At 41.3% G+C, this 17423-nt stretch overlaps 1 protein-coding gene across 3 annotated transcripts in view; it reads left to right on the top strand.

Moving 5' to 3' along the window:
- Positions 1-14600, top strand: part of LOC103182138 (tudor domain-containing protein 7) — a 51305-nt gene extending 36705 nt beyond the window's left edge. For all 3 annotated transcript variants that reach the window (XM_042337004.1, XM_007899011.2, XM_042337000.1), the window contains 10 exons: positions 171-360; positions 2425-2536; positions 3577-3779; positions 5157-5291; positions 5387-5473; positions 7451-7585; positions 9245-9355; positions 9720-10207; positions 12715-12875; positions 14044-14600. In XM_042337004.1, the coding sequence (XP_042192938.1) occupies positions 171-360; positions 2425-2536; positions 3577-3779; positions 5157-5291; positions 5387-5473; positions 7451-7585; positions 9245-9355; positions 9720-10207; positions 12715-12875; positions 14044-14264 (1843 nt within the window). In that variant the 3' untranslated portion in view covers positions 14265-14600. The remainder of the gene's footprint in view (positions 1-170; positions 361-2424; positions 2537-3576; positions 3780-5156; positions 5292-5386; positions 5474-7450; positions 7586-9244; positions 9356-9719; positions 10208-12714; positions 12876-14043) is intronic.
- Positions 14601-17423: the final 2823 nt, after the last annotated feature.

The raw sequence follows: 17423 nt of genomic DNA, 5'->3' as shown, positions 1-17423 counted from the left end.
TTCACTGTTTAAATTAGTTTCATACATACCAAAAAGTCACCTGAGTTCACTGATATTTATTGCAATGCTGAGCGATTAAAATAAATTTAAAAAATAAATACAATTGGAGCAGTGAAAGGTTTAACTTCGTTCAGAACTTGTTTTTAAGCAGATGCATGTTTCCCCACCAGGTACATTGGACCGGAATATTCTGGTGCTCTTGAACAAATTGAAGATGCCATGAAAGAGCATTTCACTAATAGTGATAATCCTATGGTGCCACTAAACTCCCAAAGTGTTGGGCAGCTTGTAGCTGTCAGTGCTGAAGAGGATTCATGGCTAAGAGCGCAGATAGTTGAAGTGGAGGCAACAAAAGTGAAGGTACTGATAAATTTTGTTCCAGGTGACCCTCTGTGTATATGAAGAACCAGATTTAAATTTTCACCTTCTGATCCAAGTGCAGAAAATTCCCATCTTTAAACTAGTCTTCTTCAGCTATCTCAGGTCTTGATGTCCCCTAAATATGCCAGCCGAGTTCTTTACTCTCGATATGCTGTTGTAGGTTAGCGGCAATCGAGGTTGAATTACAGCAGACTTTGAAGACTAGTGCCTTAGAATATAACCTCTGGGTGTTTGCATTGTTGTGAGCTCAGACTACGGTGGCTAGATTCCTATTGCTCTGATTGACAGTGATGGGTAGCAGAGGTTGAAGCCAAAAGGGAAAATGTGTTTTATTAACTGTACTTCATATACAGCACCTAAAACATCTCTAACTGTTCCATTTCTAGAGTTCAGACAATTCAATCATCTTCAAATGAGAAAAAAGTTATTGTAATAATAAACTCAGTTGGGCAGTATCTCCATTGAGAGATTCTCTGATTCAGTAAAATGACAGGACAGGCTGAATGGCCTCTTCCTGTTCCGATGTATCTATCCCCATTTTAAACATCTCATTGGATTCTGCTTCTTCTTAGCAAATTCCAAATTTTCACAACCCTCTGTCTGAAGAAATGTTTTCTGATCTCACTTCGAACCTTCCTAGATCTAAGTTAAAATGATGGACCCTAGTTTTGGGTTCAGCCACAGGGAAGTCATCCATTAACCTTCTTTTTAATTCTACCTTGTTATTTCAAACACTGCGATCAGATTACCCCCTCAACCTCGTCAGTACTTTTCAATATACTCAGGCTCACATCATAGCTAAATGCCACCATCCCATTTATTCATCTAATGAATCTACATTAAACTAGTAAATCCTTCTTTATTTAAATGCTTAAAACTGAACCCAATATTCAAAATGAGCTTCCGAACAGCATTCTGAATAACTGAAACAGCATTTCTCTGCTTTTACAGTCCAAACACCTGGTTAGGAATTCCCGCATCCCATTTGCTGTATTAATTCCTTTACAGACCTGCAACTTAGGTTTTATCCATTTATGGATTTAGACCCCTAAAGCTCTTTGTTGATGTCTACCTTTCACAATCGATTCACTTTACAGTATATTCTGTGAAGCGCTTTGAGACGACTCAAAGACGTGATAAGGCGCTATATCAAATGCGAGGATTATTATTACCTCTGCAACCTCCAATCCCCCTACCAACCTGCCCGTTCCCTCCGCTTAGCGGGCTCTGGCCTGCTTCACGTCCCCCGCCTCGTCCGCACCACCATTGGCGGGCGGGCCTTTTCAGCCGCTCTGCCCCCACCTTCTGGAACTCCATCCCGCAGTCCCTCCACCGCTCCCCTCCCTTGCATCCTTCAAGACGTGTATTAAGACCCTCCTCTTCGACTGTACCTTTGGTCACCCTTCTACCCGCGCCCCCCCACCCCTCCATCCTTCCCGACCCTCAGCTCGGGTCCGAAACCCTGATTGTCCAGCGCCTTGGGACATCCTCCCGACGTGAAAGACACAATACAAATGTCATTTTGGTGGCGTTTTATTATACCTAATAATTATTATACCTATTACTGCTTCCCCAAATTAAAACGTAAACCAATCTACTGTTCCTGTTCCAAAGTCTACTCTCTCTAACTCGAGGTTAAATTCAGTCTACTGTAGATCAATCTACTTACTTAATCTACCTGTCGCTTTGTAAGTTTCCACTGTTTTTACAATTTACAACAGCCTCTGCTTTACATCATCAGCAAACATTAAAAATACTCCTCTTTATTCCCATATCTGGCTCATTTTGTAAAGTATGAAAAACTGAACATTCACTATCCAGTTTCCACGTTCAATCTCTTATCCATAATTCCTTCATGTATGAGTTTTGAAAATAATTAAAATGACCTTTTTAAGAACTCAACTGCCTTTTGCATGATGATGTTTACAATTATGTGCATACTTGTCGTTTTTTTTTACAATTGCTAAAATTATCGCTGAAGTGTTTTTTTGGTACCTGCAACCTGATTTCTAGCCGTATAAATACATTGAAATGTCATTTCAGGTGTTTTTTGTAGATCATGGATTTAATGAAATTGTTGACAGGATGAAGCTTCACAAGTTGGATGGAAAATTTTGCTCCTTGCCCTTTCAAGCTGCAAAATGTAAACTGGCAGGTAAGTGGAACCAGGTCATACTGTTGTAAAGGATAACTGGTTACTTTACTACTCTGTGTGATTCTGTGTACCTTCTGGTGAAATGCTAAAATAGCTTTCAACTTTTCACCCAAGTACAGTTTGCATGCCCACCAAATAGTGGTGTGAACGCCAGCACTTTTTCCTGTCTTATCATGTACATTAATAAAATAGTAATTGAAAGGTTCAAATTCAATTACTTTGCTAAATGCTAACTGTATACTTTGTGCGTTCAGGAAACAGAAAAAAAAGAAGTTTCTGTTTGGCTGAGCTCAGTGTTGTAATTAATTGCTACTAAAATTGGAATGAATTTATTTATAACAAAACTTGCCCTTTAAGTGAGGATGGGAAAATCGTTCTCCCTGAAGGCTCAATCTAACTGCACAAATATTAGACCGTCATCCATATGAGATAACAAGCTGATACTTTACATTTTAAGACTTTACTTTCAACTCAAAGTAATAATTGTTGCACGTCAGAACTAATATTTCTAACATCACTGGACCTGAAAAACTAAAATAGAAACAATCTGGCAAAATTGATACTATTAAAGATGTGCAGTTATTTAATAATTTGATATGTATTGTTTTAACCTCACTTTACTGGGTGAACACTATTGCATTAAATGATAGTGTAATTATACTATCAATAATATATGAAAGTTATAATTGAAGCTAATCTGACGGTTTAGTCATCTAGCCAATACATTTTGCCAGAACTGCTTATATCCCTATTTTTATATAACTGTCTTTTTCTTCTACACTATTCCTCAAATATTAATATAATCAATGTTAAACAAAAACAACTATTTTAGTGATTGGGAGAGAGGCACAAAGTGAAATTGGAGTATTCATCCCTTACATCAACAGCCCATTCTCAAGCATTTATTCATCCTTACCAAATGTTATGTAATTGCAATAGACTGTATAATAGTGATATCGATCTCACCTCTTTATACAGTTGACACAACTGGAGAATGTGAGCAACATTGGTTGTTTAAGATGGAGCTGTTTGTGTTTTAGGTCTTGAGCCGTTCTGCAAAGAGCCATGTGTGTTAGAATCCTTTGAAACTCTGGCCTGCGGAAAGATACTGCTCATGGAAATTTTAGAAAGGAGGGAGGTCCCACTTGTTCTTCTATATGACACTTCAGGAGATGATGATTTTAACATCAACACTGCATGTCTGAAGGCCTTGCATTACAAGACACTTGAACTGAATTTGAAGGTAATTTTTTTTTAGAGAGAGAGAAAGCTCAGTACCAGTTCTCAAAGGCTAAGGTATGCCAGAAAATCAGTGATCCAAAGCCAGTGTAGTCAACTGGGGAAGCTTAATCACTGCATGTTCTTTTTAACCCATTGATCGTAGCCTTTCCAGATTCCCCCTTTAATTCTCATGTAGTTTCTCAGTGACTCTTTCCAATACATTTTTCTGGAATTTTTTTTTATCTGAAATGTTTTTTTTTTATCCAGTGTCTGATAAAGGTGGCCCTGTTAGAATCCTATACCGGGGAAACATTGCCGATGTCACTTCCTGCGCAAAGTGGCGTGCATGTGCAACACGCAGGATATGTCAGCGGCACTTCCCGTGTGTGCAGGAAGCCAGGCAGGCATGACTGGAAGTGCAGTGTATTTCTGGTCCACTGCAGCTGCGCTATACTCACATTATACTGGGGTTGGTGTGTATTTTCGCCTCTCCCTTGCCTGGGACCACTGCATGATTGTGATTAACTCAAGACAGACCACGGACTGAACCTGAACTGGTTATAGTTTCGGTTTTATGGGCGGCAGTGGGGTGGGGGATTGGTGGGTGGGGAGGGGGGCGGAGAGAGAGGAGGGTTTCTCTCTCCTGACGTTATTTGCTTTCTTCCTTCTACGGGGTACAGTTTCAGCGCTGTGGGACATCCTCCCAATGTGAAGGCCGGTATATCAATGTAAATCTGTTGCAGTTAGGGTTCCATGAATAACCTCCGGTATTTTACCCAGGTGATGATGCACAAGTGGGTAACTTAACCGTAGGGGCTCCACAGCTGAGAACAAGCCGGTCATCACACGACATCCACACATGTCCAGCTCCAGCAGATGGCACTGGTGTTCAAGAGTGAGGTTCTTGTCAGTTCAGGTTTCCTCTCGTGTCATTCCAACTGAGATCAACTAACTCAGCAAAGATGAGGCATCGCACATATATAATTCAGATACTCATTGAATTAAAGTTGTTGAGCCATTGGAGCAGCTGTGTATGCCACTGTGCAACATGAAGCAATGATTTAATCTATTGACTCATTGGAAGTGTTGGTTCAGCGTTTGCTGCAACGAGACTACGGTTTCTCGAATTTCTGACTTAAAAATGTAGCTGGTGAAAAAAGATTCCTGATAGCGTAAATTGTAAACAAAATGGGGAAAATAAATGCCTCAACTCAAAACTAGTCGATCTCAGACGTTTCCTCTATGTACAGTCATTTAATATAATGGGCATTCTAATGAGAAGCTGCTTGATATGAGCAATTTGATAAATGTGCCGAGAAATTAAGTTCAGACTTCAAAATCTGCTTTGTGGACTGACATTTTTACAAAGTATCTCAATGTGCATTTCTTTTTCCTGCAGGAAAATGGTGTTTACCTGAACGTGGTGGTTACAAACGTGTGTTCGGATGGGACCATTTATTGTCAGGTCCCCTCAAAGGGGTGGAATAGGCTTAACGCCTTACTGGATAAAGTTGAATATTACTTTAACTCCCGGGTAAGTTTCATCTGCAGATAAGTGTCAAAATTACAGTGGAATCCGCTTTTGCCGGACGCCAGATAAACCCATTACCCTTTGTTTTTCCATTCCAGCAAATTACATCAGAATACTTTGTTTCATTGCCTTTCTGTGGCAAGCGGTGCTTGGCTCGAAGCAGAGGGAAATGGGCACGAGTAGAGGTACGTATGTGAATTAGAATGACCTGAGGAGAAATGCCATATTGCATGTTCTTTTTTTGTGGCATGTTTTTATCTGCTTTCGCTGGAAATGGAAATGTTGTATTCACGTCCACCCCCATGTTATATGTTACCCTATGTTGTCCCTTCCTGAAGGTAGTGACTCAAGCTAGTGTCTTAAACTAATCCTGCGGTTCTCAACTCCTCAACCTCCCTAGGCTCTCCCTCAGACTCACCGAACCATTGCACAATCTGGATGTCCAGTTCGACCCCCAGCTGTCCTTCCTTCCCCCCCCCACATCCGGTCCCTGACCGAGACCGCCTTCTTCCACCTCCGCCACATTGCCTGCCTCCGACTGTACTTTACCCCAAATGCAGCCGAAACCCTCGTGCATGTGTTTGTCACCTCCCGCTTGGATTACTCCAACCCACTCCTCGTCGGTCTCCCCAGCTCCAACATTCACAAGATCAGCTCATTCAAAACTCTGCCGCCCGCATACTGACCCCGAACCAAACTCTGTAACCTCATCACACCAGTTCTGGCCCAGGCTCCACTGGCTCCCCATCACCGAACTGATCGACTTCAAGATCCTCACACTCGTGTTCAAATCCCTTCACTCCTTGTCACCTCCCTACCTCTCCGACCTCCTCACTGCCCAATCCACCAACCGGTGCCTCCGCTCAACTGACACCGGCTCCTGCTTGTCCTTCACACCCTCTGCCCCACCATCGGAGGTTGCGCTTTCAGTCACTACGCCCCGAAACACTGGAACGCTCTCCCTCAATCCCCCCGTCTTGCCCCCTCTTCCCCTTTTCAAGTCATGCCTGAAAACCTTCCTCTTCGACCATGCTTACGGCCACTTTTTCCCCCCGCCCCCACTCCCCCGGCTCGGAGTCAGGCTCTGCCACTGTTAAACGCTCTGAGACTCTACTCTCGTGGAGGGCGCTATATAAGTGCAAGTTGTTGTTGCTTTTCTGCGGAGCAGAGAAGGGCCATTGGAGGAGCTTCACACGACAACAGCAGCAGCAAGCGCTTTGAATACGAGAGGAATCGCAGTTAAGCTTGGTCCTGCACTTTTATTTAGTAAGGGTCACCGCACACCTTCAGGATGCCATCAATCGCTACGCAGTAGACCTGTGGAGAGTATTATTGTAGCATTAAATCAAACCTACCGAAATAAATTCTAACACAATGCATGGTCTCACCCCATTTTCGGCGCCTTAGCTCTCTATCTGATTTCAAGGCTTTGCAAGTCTTTTCTCCAGCTATTTGCAGCTTTAAACCTATAATTTACCTTTAGGCTTTCTTTCAGCTACTGCGAACTTCTTTTGAGGGGAGTGGAATAGCCTTCTTCTGCGCGGTATAATTCTACGATTCTATTCTAAGATGGGAGCACTTTTAAAAAAAATGACCTTTATTGTCTCAAAATTGTCATGAGTCGCTGAGTTTTTAGTCAATGAATACCTAAAGGATCAATAATTGTGTGCATGAGGTTCACCTTGACGGGGCATAGTTTTAAACCCGACTCCTCCGTGTAGGATGTTCCTGATTTCAGTTGTGCCACCACTGAGAGGAACCAAAGACCTTGTTTTATTCTCCCCTCCCCAATAGAGAGAGAAGCCATTAAAAAGCTAACTTGATTTCATTGGTTTGAACTAGTTCCAGTCAAGTTAACTGCATTGCAAAATACTGTTGATGGTGGACAAGTCTCTATTATTTGTAATGAGTGTTCCTGTTGCAAACATCTCCTTAATCCTGCAAATCCAAGTCTACACAGTATTTTGGTGGGGGGTGTTGGACAAGTGCTGTATATCTTACCAGCGCTTCATACTATTGAGCTACAAACTATTATGCTGTAAAAAAAAACAGACACGTTTTCTAAGTGTCACAGCAGGATTTACAGTCTTGGTCACTGCCTCTGTGTATTGTATTTTAATAGATTAAAAATGGAAGTTAATGCTAATGGTTTTGTTTCATAGATTACCAATGTGCACGGTACCCGAGTTGTGGATGTCATGTTCTTAGACACTGGGACAGTTGCATCTGTCGCAGTATCAGAACTCAGAGAAATCCCTTCTCCGTTTCTTCAGGAGTCAGTATCTATACCACCACAGGTAACCATCCTTATACCAAACCTTCCTCTGTTATTGCTGCTGTGATAATAATAATTCTTTAATAATAATAATCCTTGCATTTGATATAGCGCTTTTCACGCCTTCTCGACGTCTCAAAGCGCTTCACAGAATAGACTGTAAAGTGAATTGACTGTATATTTGTGAGAAAAACGTAGCCAATTGCGCACAGCGGCGTCCCACAAACAGTCGTGGATTGAAGTGACCAATTTATTGTTTTCTTTTTCTTGAGGGATTATTATCAGGTGTATGGAGTAAGGAAACTTGCCCAAAGTTTCGCCCTGCCGGGAATCGAACCCAGATCTCTCACTTGCGAGGCGAGTGCTCCAACCACTGAGCTACAAGACTCCAGTAATCATTAATTACTCATTAATAATACTGTAATTAATCCTTACGGTATTATTTGATAATAATCATAATGATAATCCTTGGATTTGATTTGCATTTAATGTGTCCTTGCCAGTATTCCAACCTAATCCAAATTCACCCCCAAAATGTAAATTTAATTGAAATCATCTCATTGTGTGTGAGACTTTGCTGGTGCAGATGGCCTGCTGTGCTGCTTCATAATATTCTATGCTAAATGCAAATGTATTGTTACAAAATATACAGTCAATTCACTTTACAATATATTCTGTGAAGCGCTTTGAGACGTCTTGAAGACGTGATAAGACCTATATCAAATACAAGGATTATTATTATTTCCAGATTATTTTATTTTTAAATGAGTTATTAATTTAGATCCCATCTGCCTGTGAATTAGGATGGAATTTCAGGGGTGTTCCAGAGAATAGTTTTCCTCAGTTATCCTGAGGAAAAGTCCCTCATTTGAACTCATCCTGAAATTTGAAAACATTAGCTAATCTTCTCGTTGTTGTTTGTAGGACATTGTTGGTGCAGATTTCAACAGCTTGCATTTATATAGCTGATGTGTTTGTCTCAATAATGCATTCATTTAATTTCTAAACAAACTGAAGCTGGAAAGCACTTCAGTTGTGTTTATGGCCCAAAATAAATGTAAGAATTTAGATTTTGTTTTCTGTGATTTGCTTTTTGTTTTCAAATCACTTCAATGAATTTTATAATGTAATAGAATGCTCTTGAAAGGATCTGAAAGTGCTTTTAATGTTTTCCTTCACGCTGATCGTTCTGGTTATGATGTGGTAAGGTTACAGTTTGTGTGTCGTTCCGTCTCCCAAGACCCTACTCGTGTGAAGTGAAATACAAGTTGTTGTTGTCTTCGATGCTATTTTTCCTCAAGACCGCTTTTGGAACGGAGAGATAGATCACACCAAAGAACACAGTGGAAATGGTCATTGTCTGTGAAGTATACCTGTGTTTCTTAAGCGCTCTGAGACGCCGTCCGGGGTGGAGGGCGCTATATAAATCCAAGTTGTTGTTGTTGTTTCCATTGGAGTGCCTGAATCCAAATTGTGCTTTCGGTTTACATTGCTGATGCAATGGCCTAGTGTCGTAGTTTTTGACACAACGGTCAAATGAGTTTCCTCAAGTGGTGTTTATGTTCCAAAAAATACTCGTGATTCTGTAGGAGAACAGCCACATTCATGAACTGGAAATCTATCTCTCTATCACTTAATAATTCTTTTACCGGTAACTGACTGCATTTTTTTTATTTACCAGGCGATAAAATGCTGCTTGGCAGACCTGACATTTAACATTGGAATGTGGACTCCGGATGCAGTACTTTGGCTGAGGGACACTGTATTAAATTGCTCTGATTGCAGCATTAAGGTACAGTGATCAGAATCCATGCTCTCTGATGTGATAACATGGTGTCCACTGCGTACAATCTTGTGAGCAACGGTGAAGTTTCTGGGGGGGAGGGGGTGGGGGACACTGCTGAAACGGTTCTGCATCGTAACTCAGTGAAGGATTTAACATGAGGGTAGAGTTCCATCTGCATTTGATCAGGTTAATGAACCGATAATACTAATAATAATGATAATATTAATATCATTGGGAACCTGTTATTTGGGTTATAAAAATAGGATGCATGTGTACTCCATTGAAGGCGTAGATTTTCAATGATGATTTAAGTTGTGATATCGATAGCCCGGAAAGCACACGTTTATAATTGTCTTGTTATCTCTTCTAGATTGTAAAAGTTGATGATTCCAAGGGACTAGTCCATATTTATTTGTTTACGTCGAAAAATTTCCCCAATCCGGAGCGGAGCATCAATCATAAGATAACCAACGCGGACTTGTGGAAACACCAGAAAGATGTTTACCTGAGCAGTGGTACCCATAGCTCTCCCAGCAACAAAGGTGATGCCAACATCACCTCGGAGTTTGAAATAAAAAGCCCAAGTAAGGACCACGGCTTTGCTCCAATCAAACCTGTTGTACCACTATTTGTGCACAGTGAGCTTCCAACCCGACTAGTTTTACCGCAGCCTGGCGAACACTTGGACGTCTTCATTTCAGTCGCTTGTCATCCAGGGCACTTTGTCTTCCAGCCTTGGCAGGAGCTGTACAAACTGGAGGTGCTAATGGAAGAAATGATCCTCTATTACAATCGTACAGATTGGCAATCTGTGCCCATAGAGAAGAACAAGATATTTGCGGCCCAGCTCGATAATAAGTAAGCATTTTGAGTTCAAGTTTTAGAATTAAAACACATTATTATGAATCTTTTAGAAGGTTTAAGGACATATAATGCAAAATTTATGAATGGCGTCTTGATGGCTTTCAGATGCATGTTTTAGCGAGACCCAATAGGACACCATTCTAAGCAAGTCTTGAGTTTCTGGATCCCTGTGTCAAATAATATTGAAATCAAATAAACAATAAATCAAATAGGGAAGTCAGGCAATAAATCAGATGGGGAAGCTAAAGAATCTTCTTTACTCAGAGAGTTTGCGGAACGTGGAATTTGCTACCACAAGCAGTAGCTGAGGTGAATAGCATAGATGCATTTAAGGGGAAGCTAGATAAGTACACGACGGAGAAAGGAGTAGAAGATTATGTTTGAAGGCTTAGCTGAGAAAGGGCAGGAGGCTTATGTGGAGCATAAACACCGGCATAGACCAGTTGGGCAGGATGGCCTGTTTCTGTGCTGTATATTCTATGTAATATGTACCAGCTGAGATGAAGGGTAGAATACTAGGCAATGAAAACAAAGTCTGGAGCTTATTTGGTGGAACTATTGTACAACAGCTGTAATAGCTGATCAGGCGTCTGATAGCAACAGAACTAACATGTGCACATCTGTGCCTGTGAACACTATTCACATCAATTGGATTATACACTTCTGTATCCTCTGGCTTGCTTTTTTTTCTGGTAGATCAATAACAAATTGCATTAAATAGTGCCCTTCACGTCGGGAGGATGTCCCAGGTTCAGGACAATCAAGGGTTTGGGGTTGGAATCAAAAGGGGTGGAGGACAAGGGAGGTGGGAGGATGATCGAAAGCATGGATGGGCTTTGAAGGAGACAAGAAAGGTGGGCGAGGCAAAGGGATTCCAGGATGGATTCCAGAGGGCGGGGGCAGAAAGGCTAAACGCTGACACCGAGGTTGGAGCAGGAAGAGTGGGGGACATGGAGCAGGCCAGTGCCGGCTGAATGGCGGTAGCAGACAGGGTGGTGTGGTTTTAGTAGGAGCCATCAAAGGAAATTCCGTAGATTACTCACTCCTGTTCTTCATATAGCTGTAGATTCAGTCCTATTACACGCTTGCAAAATGGGTTGTCCCTTTCCATTAGGCAGCTGAATGGTTTGTGTTTACAGCTCTGTTTGGTGACTTGTTAACAATGGCAGCAGTTTTGCAGTCCTCCTCTGAGCTTCTCGAGCAATACTGTATCTGCTCTCGGCCTGTGAGCAGGAACGTCTATTTCATTCTACCCCAAAATAAATCTTGGAGTATGGCTTTCCTTAGGCTCTCTGGATTGGCTCCTGTCAACGCCTCCACACCTCAGGCGCTGACAGCATCACCATCCACGGATGCACCCTCCACCTCACTGAGCCAGTCGGGAACCTTGGCGTCTTGTTTGACCCTCAACTATCCTTTGTACCCCACATCCGTGCCATGACCCGCTCTGCCTTCCCCCACCTCCGCAACATCGCCCATCTCCGCCACTGTCTCACACCGCAGGTCGCCGAGACCCTCATACATGCTTTCATAACATTCAGACTTCACAAATTCCCGGGTTGTCGGCTTCTTTCCTTCCTTCCTTGGTATATAGATATATTGGACATCAGCTTTTAGATCATTATTATTAGTAATAGTGATAGCATGAGTTATGGCATTGTGGAACCTTTTTACTACCTTCAGCAACACAGACCTGATCAGTGCTGTTACTGTTGTGTTATCAGACCAGTACCTCTGTTTCTTCCTGTGTATGTAGAATTTCAATTTTAATCTATATTACTAAACTATATGTTTATACCTATACAATTCAGTGGGTTTCTAAACCATTATTGGGAATATTAAACTCCATACTGCAATTGCTTTAATGTTTTTAATGCTGGACCTATTGCAATTTGTGACATAACATCTGTCTTGGGATTATATATCTTTTTAATTTAGTGCTTAAAATATTAGTTATTGAAATCCATCTCAGTGAAAATTAACTGTAATATTTTGGTTAATTTTATAACAGAGCTATAATATATTTTTTAAATTCTGTTAGTTTTAAAAAAAAATTGTTTTGCTGACCAGGTCTGTATTGCTCACTGCACAACCCAAAACGTTCAAAATGTTGGTTGTGCATATAACTATTGACTCGTATGAAGACCCACAAACAAACAACAGGTCTCAGAGAGCTTACGAGCATTTAATAGACTGCACCTTTCTAAGCAATTATTGTTCTCATCCAGCAGGCGGTGCTAGGAATATTAAGACTTTTGTTAAATGCCAATTGAAGCAAGTCGATGTACTACTTCTGGTAAATTTAAATTGCTTGTAATTCTTTTTAAATGGCTACTTATCTTTTGATTGTTAATTTCAAATCACAAAGCGGTAACGATAGGGCTACTTTGTGCGATTTTTTTTTAGATGTTTTTAAAAAAAAATCTGTGGTCGTAAATTTTGGTTTGTGTTTTGTAAGTATGCTGTTGGTCACAGAAAGATCTTTTTCTCTGTAACTCTAGGTGGTATCGAGTGTTGGTGAAAGGGATTCTTACAAACGGTTTGGTGTCCGTGTACCAACTGGACTACGGTCGACACGAGTTGGTGAGCTGTCGGAAAGTGCAGACTCTGGTGCAGCAATTCCGGCAGTTGCCTTTCCAGGCTGTCACAGCACAGCTAGCAGGTGAGTTAGCCCAGTGTCGCTAATTCATACTCATTGGTAGTTCTCAACAATAACAAGATTACATTTGTATAGCGCCTTTCACGTCGGGAGGACGTCCCAAGGCGCTGGACAGAGTACAGCATTTCAGACCCGAGCTGGGGTCAGGGGGGAGAAGGGAGCGGAGGGGAAGGGGGTGACCAATGGCATGGTCGAAGAGGAGGGTTTTGAGGCAGTACTTGAAGGAGGCTAAGGAGGGGGCGAGGCAGAGTGATTGGGGGATGGAGTTCCAGAGGTTGGGGGCAGAGTGGCTGAAGGTTCTCCCACCAATGGTGGGGCGGGTGGGTTGGGGGACGTGGAGCAGCCAGAGCCGGCTGAGCGGAGGGAACGGGCGGGTTGGTAGGGGGTCAGGAGATCGTGGAGGTAGGGTGGGGCGAGGCCATGGAGGGCTTTGTAGGTGAGGACCTGGATCTTGAACTGGATCCTCTGAAGGATAGGGAGCCAGTGGAGTCGGGCGAGAGTGGGGGAGATGGGGCTAAGGATACACAAGATAATCAATTTATATGATGGATTTGAAAATCCAACATTTCATCAGCATTCAGTAATTATCAGATGTTTCCTTGATTTTTGGGGGCCGGAGGGGAATATTAAACTCCATACAAAAATTGCTTTAATGTTTTTAATGCTGGACTATAAGGAATTCGTGGCATAATATCATTTATATGATAGGTTTGAAAATTCAGCATTTCATAAGCATTCAGTAATTATCAGATATTTCCTTGATTTTTTTTCTCCCCCCCCCCCCCCCCGCCACACTTTGATATTTAGGTGTTGATTTCTATTTTCTTCTCAGCTATTCAAGCACTTTCTTACAAAGTTCAAGCGCACTAAACTTGCCACAAGTTGTTATCACTGTAAATCACTTGGGATCATTGGACATGAAGTATTGATTTTGGGGAAAAGAGCAAGTTAAAAAGTGAACCAAAGGGAGGAAGCATAACATTAACAATTACTTCTAATTAACTATAATTTGAAAAGAATGATGTCTACAAGAGAAACACATTATTGCAGTATTGTTACCGCGTGCATCCAGTTTGCATTCATCTACGTGTACATTTCTGACAACCCAAATAGCTTCTTCTGGGATATGTCAAACATGAATTCATAATAAGAGTGAATGTTTATCTTACAGGAGTGAAATGTGAGCAGTGGTCGGAGGAAACTTCAATAGTTTTCCGTAACCATGTTGAGAGAAAACCTCTAGTGGCCCAAATACAGGCAGTTCACGAGAGCATGTACTCCTGGGATCGAAAAGTAGTGACGTACTTGGTGGATACATCCCTTCCAGATACAGACGTGTGGATACATGATCTATTGACAGAGTATCTAGTAGAACTGTCAAAAGTTGCGTAATCAAGGTTCATCTCGACATCTTCAAATTAAACTTGAGTTTCTGACCATTTACAATAACTGATTTGAGAGCACAATATAATCTAGTTTGCTGTTTACAAGGTTGTGAGACAATTTGACAATGGTATTTTAGCGAGGGTATAGAGTTGGAAGCTTTGTGCTTTGTTTCTGTAAAAAGTACTTAACAGAATGATTTTTTGTTTGTTCATTTACCAATGTTTGGATTACTGGTGAAATGTGTTTATTGAAAATTTGCTATTGGTTTGCGACTTGCAGAACATTGGCCACACACTAAAACTGAAGGGTTATGTAGGAGTAATAAACTAATTAAATCATCAATTTAGTTCTTTTGTATAGTATTTATTGCAAGGCTGAACAAGAGATGCAATTCAAGGACTCTTCCAAACTTCCAGCTTTCAAACTTTAAGATTTTAAAGGATAAGACATTATGTTTTTCACTTCAAAGATATACTGTAAAGGAGTGACTGTTTGGTGGGCAAATGTGGCAGCCAGTGTCCACACAACTTCCCACAAACAGCCATGAAGTGAACAACATTTTATTTTGGGGGATTGTTGGCCTGAGCACCAGGAGAAACTTTTCGAATAGTGCCATTGGATCTTTTAACGTCCGCCTGAGCAGGCAATAGGGACCGAGGTTTAACATTTCATCAGAAGGATGACGCCTCCAATAATTCAGCGCATCCCCAGCACTGCATTGCAGTGTCAGCTTAAAACTATACGAGTTCCATGACCCGACCTTCTGATTCAGAGGTGAGAGTGGTACAGACTGAGCCAGGCTGACCCACAACAGCGTCTAATCCAAGAGAAATGTGCAACGGTGTCTGCGTGTTTTATGCATGATGATCCCCCTGAAGCCAACTATGATGTAATTATCAGAACCTACCAAGCAGTACAGCACAGATAACTGATCATTTTTCAAAGATCAGCCAGTGGGTCATATATTTCCAGCTATTAAAAAGAAATCCTTTAAAAAATCCATGGATCACAGGTCTCTTCCATCCCTTCCTCCGCGCCCCCCCCCCCCGCTACCCTCCCCACACGCAAGAAGACGGATGACCAGCATCTTGGGATGTTCTCCTGACGTGAAAGGCGCCAGACAAATGCAATTTGTTGTTGATGCCATTTTAAGCCAATTTTAAGATACAATTCTAAGTTTCACAGAGATCCAACGAAGCTCGATCAGAACTTGATACCATTAGCTTCCTCCCAAGTTTGGAAAGACTAACAAATAGGTTTGAGACTGCAAGCAAGAAATAACCACCTGTCCATCCAAATGGACAAGGTCTCTAGGCTCCCGAATGACTTATTTCACTAATTTTACCATTTCTCCATGTACGTTTTTTTTTCCCAGATTGAGAATTGGATAATTTCATACCAAGAGAGTTTGCTGTCGAGTACAAAACACAGAGGGCAGCTTGAGCTGAAATATCTATCTGGGTTAATGACTACTAATAGATTGGATGGCTACTTGAGCTGTCCATGTTGAAAATGCATATGAGGTAACATTGCAAAGTGTGATCTACCATCCCACGAGGTTATCCGTTTACACCAACAGCATATTCATGTAAAATTCAGTGATCCAAGTTTGAAAGAGAAATGTCTCAGAAAAGGTTAGGATTAAAGTAGTGGAAGTTTGTTTAAAGATCCACCAAAATATAAACTGTGAATACAAATCCATATCTAAACTCAAAGATGAATTTGTAATAATATTTAAAAGGGAATTGGATAACATAATACTTTCATTTGATATATCAGGTAATTGAGACGTATCAAAGTGCTTCACAGAATGTACTGTAATGTGAATTGACTGTATATCTTATGGGCGAAACGCGGCAGCCAATTGTGCACAGCAGTGTCCGACATACAGTTGTGGATTGAGTAAACTCTTTTTTTGGAAAGGTTATTATTCCCGGAAAGCGATCCGTCAATTGACCACAACCAGGTTTTCTACTTACTGCTAGGTAAACAGATGTGTGGAGTAAGGAAACTTGCTTAGGGTTTTGCTTTGCCTGGGAATGCATGAAGAAAAATAATATAAAAGGAATAAAGGGAAAAGTTCAGGAGAATGAGATCAGAGTTGATAGCTGCGCCCTGCAACCTCAAATTGTCTGAAAAAAACCCCTCCTGTCCTGCAAACCTCTAATTCAACTAGTAACTCAAACATCTAAGAAATATGATTAAGTCAGTTTATAAGTAGATAAGGTACAATACAAAATCACGTATGCATAGCACCTTTCATGTCGGGAGGACGTCCCAAGGCACTGATTTTGTACATTGAGTGTGAACCTCTTACCCTACCCTCCAACCCCATTACCTCTTGGGTTTGTTTCCCTCTTCTGGAGGCAATGAAACGTTTCGGGTTCGATTCCATGGGCACATACAGCTTTCCTATATTTTATCCCCTGTACCTCGTCCAAGTATCTGTGGCTCATCCACCAGCCAGAAGGGTTGAGTTCCAGCAAAGGATTCAACTGTGAGAGGTTATCACAATTTACGGCTCAGATATCCACCCTAGTGAGACATATTGGGATACTAGAATGAAGATGATGGAAATGCTACTCTGGCTGGTAATCCCACTTTCAGAGCTCAGCAGTGATGAGCATTTGTCATCCGTCCATCAGTCCTTCGGTGAAAGGTAGGCAACATCTTGCACATCTCAGCTGAGCAAGAGTTTGTTTTGTCAGTTGTTAAGTGAGACTTGCCGGGTAAGTTACTTTTCCGTTTCAAAGACTTATTTCTCAGGATAGTCACGCAGTGTTCCCATCTAGAAGGTTTCTATTTTAGGGACAAAAAATTACCGAACTTAAAAAAAAAAATGGGACATTGCCAACTTACAGAGTATATCGTATAAATAATAGTAACGTGCATTTTAACATGAATTATAATAGTGACATCCTCCTGCTTGTAGGAAATTAATACCACACAAATGTTTTAATCTCATCAGGAATTGAACGTTATTCTCAACCACCTCTAAAGTATTCATCACTTAATATGTTAGCCTATTTCAATATATGATGAATATATGACCTGAGTTGCATTTATTAAAAACATGTTCAGTAATTCTAGACAGGAATATTAAATAGCTAGGTTTTTATTGTGATAAATGTGGATTTTGAGCTTCCTTTCCCTCAGTGCTTTACA

The sequence above is a fragment of the Callorhinchus milii genome, unplaced genomic scaffold (assembly GCF_018977255.1).
Source record: "Callorhinchus milii isolate IMCB2004 unplaced genomic scaffold, IMCB_Cmil_1.0 Scaffold1, whole genome shotgun sequence".
In the NCBI taxonomy this organism is placed as follows: domain Eukaryota; kingdom Metazoa; phylum Chordata; class Chondrichthyes; order Chimaeriformes; family Callorhinchidae; genus Callorhinchus; species Callorhinchus milii.
Note: the sequence above shows the minus strand (reverse complement) of the source record. Positions and strands in the feature narration are given on the sequence as shown.